General features: G+C 40.7%; 1 protein-coding gene across 6 annotated transcripts in view; it reads left to right on the top strand.

Annotated features, from left to right (window-relative positions):
- Nucleotides 1-13,063, top strand: part of CNTN6 (contactin 6) — a 130,091-nt gene that overhangs the window by 50,083 nt on the left and 66,945 nt on the right. For 4 of the 6 annotated variants that reach the window (XM_072347084.1, XM_072347083.1, XM_072347080.1 and 1 more), the window contains exon 4: nt 5,160-5,335. The exons of 1 other annotated variant lie outside the window; for it this stretch is intronic. In XM_072347084.1, the coding sequence (XP_072203185.1) occupies nt 5,160-5,335 (176 nt within the window). The remainder of the gene's footprint in view (nt 1-5,159; nt 5,336-13,063) is intronic. One more of the 6 variants, XM_072347082.1, reaches the window with a different exon arrangement.

Here is a 13,063-nt window from a genome sequence, read left to right as displayed (position 1 = left end):
AATGCCATCCTAATAATTTATTGTGATGTCTTCTGTGCAATCAAACTGTTTCTAATATCAGGTACATTATTTCAGCTCTTCCTCTGTGTGATACCGGTGGTAAACACAACCTTTCAAATTAGATTTATAATTTTGTGTACTGAGGCTGTTTTATTGCAGTTGATCGAAAGCTTATCAGCTACTTTAAGAAATGAGTTTTACCTTTTTTTGTCTGGTTACAGGCTATTCATGAACATGTCAGCACTGTCCCATATTTTTCTTCCATTAAGTCCTTCCATTTAGTAGAGCTAGCTTTCCTCCACACTGCAGAGAAAGAGAGATGGTGCCAAAGCTTGCCAAGCTGGTGTTCTCTGCAATGTTTTGACATTTCCTGCTTGCGTTCAGGCAATTGGTTTGAATGCATTGCATTTTTTTCTTCAGTGTTCTGAGTAAAGTAAACCAATATCTTCACAAAAGTATAAAACCAAGTTTTTGGGGTTTCCTCCTCCAGATCTATAGAGAGAGCAATCAGTTGTTTGAGAAAGTAAGAAATCCAAGGATGGCTTGGATTAATTATAGAACAATATTTCAATGTTTAAGCATAACTTTGATTGAGGCAGTAAAATAAGATAAAGTTTCAAATTCAATTCAAGTCAAAGCACCCCAGAACAGAACTGCAAAAGTCAAATAAAAGCAAAGAAGCCATAGCAGAAAGACTACAGTGATTGCAAATACCATAAAAGAGTTTTATAAAAATTGCATGGGATTGTGGAGTTATTCCTAGTAACTCTGAGATTATTTTTATCTTACTCATAATCTTGAAGAACCAATGCCAGCCTTTCTGTGGTGTGCTTGTTCAGCCAAATGCTGTCCCTTGACTCATTGTAGATTCTGCTTCGACACTGAAGTAGAACTAAAAAATTCTACAACCTCTATTTTCTGTTTCAGCCAATGGTTTTTAAACTGTATATTATATCTTTGGCCTCTATGGAAACAGTGTAAAAATCCAACTGTTTTTCAGGAGGCTTGGCAGGACGCATTCTGTTAGAGTGGAATTAACTTTAGAAACATAGAACACTTAATGAATACTTAAAAAACACCTACTTTTGTTATAACAGTATCCTGAGAAGATTATTAGAAGAATCATGCATGCATATTTCCATGCTGTGTATGTGTTTCTATTTTATTTTTACATTACTTTTTGCAAACTAAAATTGGGTACTGTCTATTTGTTCTTACATTGATTATTTTCACTAGTTCACAGTGGAGAAATGCACATAAGATCCACTCAGTAATGAGTCAAGTGATAATAGGGGGAAATAAATCAGAAGTGGGGATAAATCAGAAGTCCCAAATAACCTTTGTGACTCTAGGGGAAGATGCTGCTAAGGCTTCAGGACAGGTAAAGGTTAGATTGAATAGGGCAAGGTAGAGATACGGACAGGAAGCTTGCAGCTTTACCCAAAGCTTAATGGAATAAATGGATGTACCACTGACTCTAAAATTCAGGTATTTTGAAGTTCTGTAAGAATAGGGGGAAATGTAAGTGGAGCAGTCAGTCTGGAGATTGGTTCTATCCCATTCCATGTGCCCCTTTTGAAGACGGGGTTCTCATACTTGGGGATCTTGGATTGTTGTCTGCTTACTACAGAAATACTCTTCGATTGGAAAAACAAAGGAAAACAAGTGGAGTCTTCTAAGCCTGCACAAAAGGATTTTCCTTTATTAAGTACTACTCTCAACAATCCTTCTTGATTTCCAAAAGCCCTTGCTGTACTTTCCTTTCCCTTATTTTTACTAGAAATAATTCTGTTTGAAATGATCAGGTCAGAAATGATCTTTCTATTGTTCCTAGGGAGAGAATGAGCTATGCCTCCCAAATGTCAATCAGCCTAAGGTAAATATTTCTTCCTCAAAGCAGAGCTCCACCAAGTATTAAAATAATAATTTGAGGGATCTGATTTAACAATCCCCATAGAGATTACTCTATCAAAGGAGTATTTCCACCTCAATAAAAAATCTGATCTAGATAGCTGTTTTTGTTGATCTGCACAAAACAGCGGTGGAGGTGCAACGATCAGAAGAAATACGTAATGGTTCACACATTGCTCTGTTTTGCTTTTGTTGCTTTTATTTATGGATGAAAACAACGATTCTTCCTTCCAGTGGCTTATGTCTGTGAGAACCGCAAGAAAGAAAAATATCTTCTCTATATCATGGAGAAGGTGGTTCAAAATTAGGGAAAGGTATAGATAAGAACTTCCAGCTGAGGCTTTGGTGCAACATCATGACCCAGCCGTGCATGCTTTGCAAAACTTCTCTTTCAGCAGCAAAATTCTAACAGTTCCAGGTGTGCCTTTCTTTAAAGACAAGAAAAGCAGATTAATGAAAGATCACATCTGAATATTTGCACGTTGTCTAAAAGGAATCTTTTACCAATTCCTGAATTGCTTCAACAAGCCCACATTGATTGTTTTACCAAAAGTGATGTACCTTGAAATTTCATTTTCATTTCTTAGAATTTCATTTCCATTGCACAGAATTGTATTTCCCAGAAAACATAATCTTGTGTCAAAAATCATCTTTTTACAACTAAAATAGCAAAGACCAGAGGTTACCAGATTTATCTCACTGAAGCAAGTTTCATACTTTGAAGAATGTTGGCATTGTCGTACATTCAAATATCAGAATAAATTGAAACTGTAACAATTTAAGAAAGGAGAACAAGAGAAATCTGACTACTTATCACCTGAAGTCTTTAAATCAAGATGGGATGGATGGGGTGGCGCTCCATTTGTACGCTTCCGAAGTATTTAATTCAATGAGGGATTTATTGGGAACATTTTAGGACTGGAATTCTATTTCAGAAACAGGGATTTTAAAACAAAAAGAACATGGCAATCAATTCTGTTCATTTGTAAAGCACATAAGGCATATTTTTACTGTTGGTTTTTAATACCTGGATGTATTGATGGGATTTGAGATGTCTTGCATTTCCAGAGAACAACTGAACTCAAGATAGAGCACATTTTAAGTTCAGATTCTGTAATGATTGGTCCAGGATGCATTTCCTGTCACTGATTGAAAGGACTTTGCAATGGTAACATGAGGAATCTCAAGAAAATACATAGGCAACCCGTGCCTTAGCATGAACCTGTTCAAATTCTCCTCAAAGAATTCTTCAAAGGTTTTTTTTTCTGTGTTTTAGACCCCGCACTGCAGAACGCACAAAGTCATTAAATCATTGCCTATCACATGAATTCATTAATTCTGTTCTTTTAGTGATGTAAACATATTAATTAGGAAAAAGCCCACTCCGGGAGATGAACCCCTGATCTATATACACAGTTTAATAATCATTGTACCATGGTGATTAGAATGATTATTGGGATACTGTGAAGAATTCATTTGCGACAACTAAGCCAACAACTTTGCATGTGTTTTGAAAAACAATTATAGAGCTTAATTGGGAGCCATGTAATGATGACAGCAGTTATTTCAGTGATTGATTCAGAAATTAAAGAGAAATGGCAAACTAAATACCAAAATATCCCATCTTAGAGAACTGAAAAGATAGAGAGCATGCATTGTATGTAAATTCTGAAATACTGCAGAATCCTCCCACTGCTTTATGGAAGAGGCACACGGAGGGGCATGGGTTGAAACCTTCTCTTTTTGGGAGAAAAATAAGTAATAAATGAAGACACAAAGAAAAGAAACCAAAACTGCAGCAATAATGCAGGCCAACTAAGGGAAAACATTAACAAAAAAGGGAATAGAGCAGTGGTACACAAGGGTCAAAAGAAGAAGCAGACCTGGGAATTAATTGGAATTATGTTAGTTTAGAATTTGTTTTGTTGGGATTTGTTCACAGAAGTCAACTCATTTCCTATTTAATCGGCTATTTTTTGTCTTGGAAAACAATTGCCCACTTCAAAAGTCAGGATCTTTCCTTCCTCCATACATTTTCATCAAGATTTACCTTGGAACACAGCACTGCTTTTGACAGCACAGTTTGAAAGTCTCTCTCCGTTGGAGCAGCCACCTGCACAGGCTGACTGTGTTGAGAAAGGTCTGTGAGTGTGAGGAGCAAAGCACTGTGCTGTGGACCCAGGTCAGATCATCCAGGACTGTAATTATAATGCAGGTTTGCTTCAAGTTTTAACTGTGCAAACAAGTCTGCTATGCTTCCCTCTCTGTAGGTTCATCTCTGCACAGAAAAAGAAATAAACACACGTTTTTTTTCACTATGATCCTCCTGACAGCTAACAAGGAGGAGGAAGTTCTGTTCTTCTGTGGACTCTTCTGTGGTCTTTGCATCCTACAGAGGGGTCAGCATCATGCTCTTCTAGGCCAACAGCCCTGACATGGCTGAAGACATGGAATGAAATTAAGAGGAAAAAATGCTTGGTTATGGAGCATTAGGGCTGCTCACGACTTAAAATGTGGCACAAACGTGCTCAAAGCTTGCAGACATCAGTGACTGAGGATGTTTCTTTTGAGCCTCACATGGGCAAGGAGAGTTCAGCTCTTACATAAACAATAAGAAAGCCACAATTCTTTTCCAAATTAAAACAGATAATTATTTTCTTTGCAATATAAGCTTCAGCTCTTACATTTGTAATGTTGCAGACACCATCCATTTTGTACTTAACGCTGAGGCAAATCAAGTTTTGTAATCATCATTAAACTATCTGTCTTAAATTTCCAGCAAGAAAACTTCTGCTTGTTTTCCTCTGTCCTCTGAAGTGTAATCCTTCCTGGCTTATATCTCCACATCATTTCTGTAACCAAATTTATGACATCATTTGTAAAGACTGTAAAACATATTTGGGTACTGTTTAAGTCATTAAAAATATGGTAGTTTCAGCGAAGGAATATGCCATAATATCAGTCTGATGGGTAACTTTAGTTTCTATAATTGAGCTATAATTACTTTTTGTAGACATTTGGATGAACATCGGTGACTAGCACAAAAGCAGTAAAGATTTTTTTCTCAAAGGACAGAGTTATTGACATCATCAAGATTGATATAAGCAGCAGTTGTGTGAAAAATGATATAATTTTCTGATATTTAGCTCCATTTTTATCATTACAGGTGTGCTACAGCACGCTACTTAAGACAAACATGAATAGACTCTGTAAATTATAAGCATAATTTGATTTTTTTCCCCTCAAAGGTGGAAGCAAAATGGCACAGATATTGATCTTACCATGAGTTATCACTACAGGTTGGTTGGAGGCAGCTTGGCAATCAATAACCCACGTAAAAAACAGGATATTGGAACATACCAGTGTTTGGCCACAAATACATTTGGAACAATTCTGAGCAGGAAGGCAAAGCTTCAATTTGCATGTAAGTTGGGAAGATCATATTTATTAGAGCATTATTTTCTGATTAATTTTGTGCATGAGTGGTAATATATTGGATAATTAAAGAATCGTTGATGGTTCTGTTCAAATGTTTGGCCTAATTCAGCAGTGCTTATTCTTTAAAAAAAAATCATTTCTAGTAAATATTAATAACAAAAGCAGACATCTGAGAGCTGCAAACCCTCAGGTAGAAGAGTAACTTTTAGAAAACTGAAAGCTAAAGGAAGATGAATGCAGTTGTTTTCACTTAGTAGAGGTGTTTCCACTTTTTTAAGACTGGTTTCAGTGCTGCATTGCAGGTAAGAGCAGTTGAGTGGGGGGAAATGTGTCTGAAAGTTAGGCTTAGCATGAGGAGGTCCATAAGGATGGGTACAAAACATTGTTCCCCTAATTGCCACACGGACATTTTGTTATATTATTAACAGAGTAAATTCCTCTCCCCTTACACAGCATGCAAAATGATGATGCTAGGCTCTGCAGTGTGTCCTATTTCAGCTCAACTGGACAGAGCACGTATGCTGTCTTGAGCCAGTTTACATCTTATTTCAGCCTTGCTCCCCAGTTCACTTCCATTTCGCTTCCTCACAACTTCACAACCTTTTCTGCAACACTTACGTGGTGACTGAGTTGCGTCGATGCCCTGGGGAAGCAAAACTAAACAAAACAACCCCAACCCTCCCTTCCTCCCCCAGAACAAAACAAAAAAAACCACCACTGAAAAACAGATACTGCTTCAACTCCGATTTCTTCAGTATCAAAGTCTGAGCTATCTGTTGCTGGGAGAAAGCAATTGTTTTCAACCTCATTAATAAAACATGTGCCAAAAAGACAACCTTGTGCCGCTATTCCAGACACCAGAAAATGTATTAATTATTAATCTTCTTCCATTACTCATAGCAAATCTCGTGTCACAGGGGTTATACAAAGGAGACATTAGAGGTCAGGATGGTTCGCAGACTCTCTCTTAGTAAAGCAGATCAGATGGTATATCACTAGTATCTTGTTTAATAATGTTTTACCCTGAATTTCTCAAAGAGCTTTTGATTCCCAGAAGCTGGTCAGATGGAAAGCAAAATTTTGATTCATTATTTTCACAGTTTTTCTGAAGCACCTTTGTAAGTCACTCCTCTGTATGGGAAATGATTTCAAAGCTTGAAGATAAGAAGTGTTTAGTGACAGAACAAATCCTGTTTTAGTTCTAAGGAAGAATAGGTGGCCTTGGGATTAAGTGTGGAATCTGTAACCCACAAGGAGGCATGAAAGGCCAAGAAGATGTGGGGAAGAGACTTAGAGAGAAGGAACACCTTCACATGAAGACTCAAAGGAGTAAAAAAGGAAAGGAAAGGAAAGGAAAGGAAAGGAAAGGAAAGGAAAGGAAAGGGAAGGGAAGGGAAGGGAAGGGAAGGGAAAGGGAAAGGGAAAGGGAAAGGGAAAGGGAAAGGGAAAGGGAAAGGGAAAGGGAAAGGGAAAGGGGAAGGGGAAGGGGAAGGGGAAGGGGAAGGGGAAGGGGAAGGGGAAGGGGAAGGGGAAGGGGAAGGGGAAGGGGAAGGGGAAGGGAAGGGGAAGGGGAAGGGGAAGGGGAAGGGGAAGGGGAAGGGGAAGGGGAAGGGGAAGGGGAAGGGGAAGGGGAAGGAAAGGGAAAGGAAAGGGAAAGGAAAGGGAAAGGAAAGGGAAAGGAAAGGGAAAGGGAAAGGAAGGGAAAGGGAAAGGGAAGGAAAGGGAAAGGGAAAGGGAAGGAAAGGGAAAGGGAAAGGGAAAGGAAGGGAAAGGGAAAGGGAAGGAAAGGGAAAGGGAAAGGGAAGGAAAGGGAAAGGGAAAGGGAAGGAAAGGGAAAGGGAAAGGGAAAGGGAAAGGAAAGGAAAGGAAAGGGAAGGGAAGGGAAGGGAAGGGAAGGGAAGGGAAGGGAAGGGAAGGGAAGGGAAGGGAAGGGAAGGGAAGGGAAGGGAAGGGAAGGGAAGGGAAGGGAAGGGAAGGGAAGGGAAGGGAAGGGAAGGGAAGGGAAGGGAAGGGAAGGGAAGGGAAGGGAAGGGAAGGGAAAGGGAAGGGAAAGGGAAAGGGAAAGGGAAAGGGAAAGGGAAAGGGAAAGGGAAAGGGAAAGGGAAAGGGAAAGGGAAAGGGAAAGGGAAAGGGGAAAGGGAAGGGGAAAGGGAAGGGGAAAGGGAAAGGGAAAGGGAAAGGGGAAAGGGAAAGGGAAAGGGAAAGGGAAAGGGAAAGGGAAAGGGAAAGGGAAAGGGAAAGGGAAAGGGAAAGGGAAAGGGAAAGGGAAAGGGGAAAGGGAAGGGGAAAGGGAAGGGGAAAGGGAAAGGGAAAGGGAAAGGGGAAAGGGAAAGGGAAAGGGAAAGGGAAAGGGAAAGGGAAAGGGAAAGGGAAAGGGAAAGGGAAAGGGAAAGGGAAAGGGAAAGGGAAAGGGAAAGGGGAAAGGGAAAGGGGAAGGGAAGGAAGGGAAAGGGAAGGAAGGGAAAGGGAAGGAAGGGAAAGGGAAGGGAAGGAAAGGGAAGGGAAGGAAAGGAAAGGGAAGGAAAGGAAAGGGAAGGAAAGGGAAGGGAAGGGAAGGGAAGGGAAGGGAAGGGAAGGGAAGGGAAGGGAAGGGAAGGAGGGGAAGGGGAAGGGGAAGGGGAAGGGGAAGGGGAAGGGGAAGGGAAGGGAAGGGAAGGGAAGGGAAGGTCAAGGAAAGTTCTTAAAATAAAATAAAATAAAAAGGAATGTCCATGGAAAGTGGAAGATGAAAAGGCTCCAGTCATTGTTCAGCATCTCACATTCCTCACTAATTTCCACTTCTTTTGGAAAAATCTGTCCCTGACTCAAACTCCTGGAAGCACTTTGGTTTATTTGTGGATTTCTGGCCATCCTGAGGCAAAGTGTATTCCAACGTCATTCAATCAATGCTCCTGAGCAACTAGAGAAACTCGTTGCTAGCAAATGGTCATTGTCAGTGGCCTAAGTATTTTCAGCTTTTAAAGACCACTTCTTTAATGTTCCATGCTGGTGAAGCATTCCCTCTGAAGCATGTAACTCCCTAGTGTCTCAGGCCAATATAAGGTAGTCAGATGGGCTAAATATCACACAGTTCCTTTTCTTAGGCTCTATATTCCCACCAAGGCTCTTCTCAAAGTTACTGCAGGGAGCAATTCACAACAAAATGGGGTCTCATTTGTCCATGGCAGCAAACGAACCTACTGCTCTCATCCTGCTTTGACCCTCTAGCTGCATAGCAGTAAATGTATCCCCTTTCCAAGAAGTACGCAATTTTTCCATTGCCAGTAACAGAAGTGTTGATCCTTTCCCATATCAAAGAGATAGGACAGATGAATTGAAATGTCATTTACGTTTGCAAACAAAAGTATACAGGAAAATGCTTCAGTTCAGTGATACCACTTTGAAAGTATGAGTCTACTTGTCTTACAAGAGAAAAAAAACCAAGAACACAGTACATAGCAAATGCCAAAATGACCTGATAAGAACAGTGGAACAAATTACCTTGTAACAGTTATTTCACAGTTAACATTTCCTTGTTTCTTATTTTCATGCTGCCATCCAATTTGCATGTTTGTTTCATCCGGTATTTCAGATTACATCTTAAAATCTGGGCAGGCAGGCATGTTGTTGTTGTGACACTTCCATTCAATACCAAACAAGATGGGACTCTTCCCTGAATGGGACTGGCATACTATAGCAGTCACCATGATAAATAATTGAATCAAACCTATTATCTGGGTAACAGGGTTTATGTGCATTTGTCTTCTTACTACAAGGTAACTTTGAGTTGGAATTTGAATTAATGATACCTTTGGAAACCTATTGTACATCTCAATATGTGAAAAATACTTTTTCCTTTCTTCAAGATAGCAAGCTCTCTGAGTAGCAAAATAAATGCTGTATGAGATTAGAAATATGTCTTCAGATTCAGCTGGAGTTTCATGCTTATCCTCTATTAAAAACAGAGCTGTCAAATGAAAGCTGCAGGAGGAATATTGTACAGAAGGAAGTGGCATAGATTATTAAAGCTACAGGCTGAAAATGAGAGACAGCACCAGCGAGAGAGAGCAGAGCAAGAGCACATAAATGCATTTGCAGGATGCATAGCATGGCAGCCCTATGTTATTCATACTTCCCGGTGAAGGTTTGTTTTGTCATAAATAAAGTTGAAAGCTCCCTATAAATCCTGTGCATCTCCAGCTACCCAGCAAGCAGTACATTCTGAAAAGCTAATGTGTGTCCCGCAAGAAATGAAGTCAGTGATCTAGATCTGCAGGCAGAATAAGAAACATGGATGTTGAACCCCAGCTTGTGAAGCCAGAGCCAGGCACTGAAGCAGGGTCCTCACCCAGATGTGCCCCCAAGTCACAACCACCACCCGCACTGTGCTTCCCCATCTCCACACTTGTTGTTGGCATCCAACACACAGGCACCAGTGGAGCTTCAACTCAGAGCTGGGGCAAAGACAATCTGTACCTACGTGTATATTGACGAGGTGTTCTGCATAAATCTGTTCTTACTAATGTAGGTCTTCTAGATTGGATTTCACACCTTAAAAAAAAAAGACAAACAAACCTGTTACGGAGAACTGCTTAAATACTGCTGCAACCAGAATTGTATTCCAGGCACACAGGGGATTTGTTTTAATTATTTCATCAGTTTTAAGTAAAAGTAACTGTATGCAAGCAATTGGTCTTGAGGGAAATCTCCATTACTAGTTGCAGTAAAACAGGCTGTCCCAGCCAGTTAGTAACTCTTCTAGTCCTCATATGTGTCTGTGATAGAGACATTAAGAGATGCATAGCAGAAATAAGAAATGCAGTTGAGCAAAATAGAAAAACAGTGCTCTCCCATGAGAAAGAATCATATGTGGACCTGATCCACGACTACTCAGGACATAAACCCTGAAAGTTCAGTACTTATTGAAAATGTTTGGCTGGCTGGGGATCTTAAATGAGATTCTCAGTCCCACTGTTCTAGCATTGCTGGTAGACTGTCGTGATGATTGCAACTTCCTCAGACCTCGGGTCTCATTAATTCAACATGAATTCTGAGAAACAATGACAACAATTTAAATCCATGGATAGGTTTAGTCATTTCGTCCTGAACAGCACAGGACAGTAGACCTCTTATAAACAGGATTTTTTTCCCAGTGCTACTGAGTAAGGAAGGAGTCTTCCTTGGCATTGTTGGGATGCAGTCATGCTCTCATGGCTTTCAGTGGGGCGGTCAGAGGTTTTGCTTTTGCCTTTTCCTAAGTAGTGTTTTTCTAAGTTTTCTCCCTCCTCTTGGCCACTGAGGACCTGCTTGGGGCAGCATGGATGAGAATGATGGTGCTGGAGCACTTGGAAGAAACCTGGAGATCCCAAGTGCCTTTTATCAGATAGACAAATGATGACATGGTTTTGCTGCAGTAACAAACTGAAGAGGCAATAATTCCTTCTGGACGGAGCTTTTCTCATTCTGAGAAGAAAAATAATAATCCGTCAGTAGTATTTAAACATTTTAGGGGAAAGATTAAAAGCAATCAAGTGCATTTAGTCTTTGCTAGATTGTAACAGTCTGAGGCATTTGCAAAGCCCTTTTAGAGTGACTGTCTGTGAGATGCTCAGCTAGCATGAAAGCCCACTTTTCATCTGATTACTTCATCATGTTATTTACCTTTGACTGCACACAAATTACACAAACATCACAAAGCAATACAGCATGCCTCGAAATGTCATAACCCTTTTTACTTGTAGCATATGCTTTGAAATAGAAAATGGAAAAATCAATGCACTTAAATCAGATCAGATAGTCTGAATTTGCAAAGTCTGCACAAGCATGAATTCTAGTCTAAATAGCACATACTCTTCTGCATTGGCTGTACCACAGTACCGTGTGTGCTCAGAAATCCCCCTGTAACAATTGTATTTGATTAGAAGGTGTGCAAGATGTTGTAACTACCACCCTGAGTAAAGCTCTCTCCGCCCTTAAGCTGAGTGTTAATTCATCAGCCCAGATGGGGCTGCCATGCTGATAAAGCTGCCTCGCAGCTCATGCTGAAGAGTGAACACTGCGACTTCTTTCTGATTCAGAAGGAGCTGTGTGCTCCTCAATGTAGCACTGAGAAGTGGTGCAGGGATGGCAAACTGCTCACTGAACAACTTTTCCCTTGTCCTGTCTAGGGACACCCCAAATGCAAAGTAATACGTTAAGCCTACCTCTCGGATCTTGAAAGTCTTCCTTACACATAGTGTAGAAACACACCTTGACATGTGGATGTATGGAGAATCTGAGAGAGAGCAGTGGCTCATCCAGCCCTCCTAATAGCCCTGGCAACACCTCACAATCTGCATCTTCCTGTGGGCAGGTGAGAATAAAATGCAGCTTGCAGTAGCAACGATTCTGTCTGGAGGATGGAAATGCTACTGTCATCCCTCCTGTCTAAATAGGCTTACAGCTCAAAATTGCCTTCTGGGCTCCTAACCAGTCAAACAATGCAACACGGCTACAGCAGCAGCATTTGCTTTTCCCTCAGTACAGGCAGGTGGAGAGAGCAAGCTTTCTGAATAAAATGAATTGTAGTAAGTATACCATCAGTTTATTACTTGGAAATACATCCCATATTTTGTCAGAAATCAGCCTGGAGTAAAAAGAAACTGAAGTTTCATTTATCAGCTCTGATTGCTATGGACACTTTGTGCCAGTGCTCCAAAACTCATTGCAGCAGCTCTGCACCAAGTCCTTTGCCTTAATGGATGCTCTCCATGGAGCAGACCAAGCAACCCTGGGCTTTCTTTTTTCTTTTCACTTTCCCCCCTCCTCCTCCTCAGTTCTGCACAAAATTAGGAAAGACTTCATGGAATCCTGCCATGCTTCAGTGGGTCAGTGCACTGCTCCAGCCACCTTGAATCTGGGCATTGTGCTTCCTTAAAAGATTGCTTTAAGCAAAGGAGAACCAACTATAAATGATGCAGCATTTTTGCACAATGATCAAAAACCATACCAGACCTTGCTATGTTCATCTGTTTGTCTGCTGAGGTTTCCAGCATTTATTCTTCACAGTATTCTATGCACACACAGACTCAAGGAGAGCCATCAGCCGCCCTTCAGCAGTGATGAAGCAGGAGCCTGGGATGGGTTCCCCTGCCTTCTGATGATAGCATTTCTGTTCTAAAGCTCAGATACTACAAGAATAGGATCATGCAAACATCTGGATGTTCCTGAAGACACAAAGAACACCTTGAAATCTTAAAACCAGAAGATACAGGGCTGTCTATATAGTAGAAGGGTTTTATTTTGTCAGATGTTCCCCTAAAGGTTCGAGTCCTATGTGTTCCCGGAGCCCATCTAAAGGGAATCAACATCACACACAGTCACATCCTCCCCTTTCTCATTAAACACACAAACCAGAGCTGATGGCAGCAACATTTTGCTTTCATTTGATGGCACCAGCCCAGGCAGCATCACAGATCTGAGATGCATTTTCCTTTCTCAAATGCTTTTAAACTCATCTCTCTCAGAGAGTCTAACCACCATTCAAGGCTATGCTGCATCAGCACACTTTGTTAAAGCTCCTTCATCCTATCAGGTTGAATTGCACCAGCGTCTAATTTTTAGTTGCTTAAACTTCTATTAACTTCTATTATACCTGGCTCTCACTCCTTTCATACAGGAATTTTTTTATCTTTAAAATGGAGACATCCATTACAGAGATGTTGGAAGGAGCTTTACAGGCAGAAGGCTACTCAGA

The sequence above is a fragment of the Excalfactoria chinensis genome, chromosome 12 (genome assembly GCF_039878825.1).
Source record: "Excalfactoria chinensis isolate bCotChi1 chromosome 12, bCotChi1.hap2, whole genome shotgun sequence".
Taxonomy (NCBI): domain Eukaryota; kingdom Metazoa; phylum Chordata; class Aves; order Galliformes; family Phasianidae; genus Excalfactoria; species Excalfactoria chinensis.
Note: the sequence above shows the minus strand (reverse complement) of the source record. Positions and strands in the feature narration are given on the sequence as shown.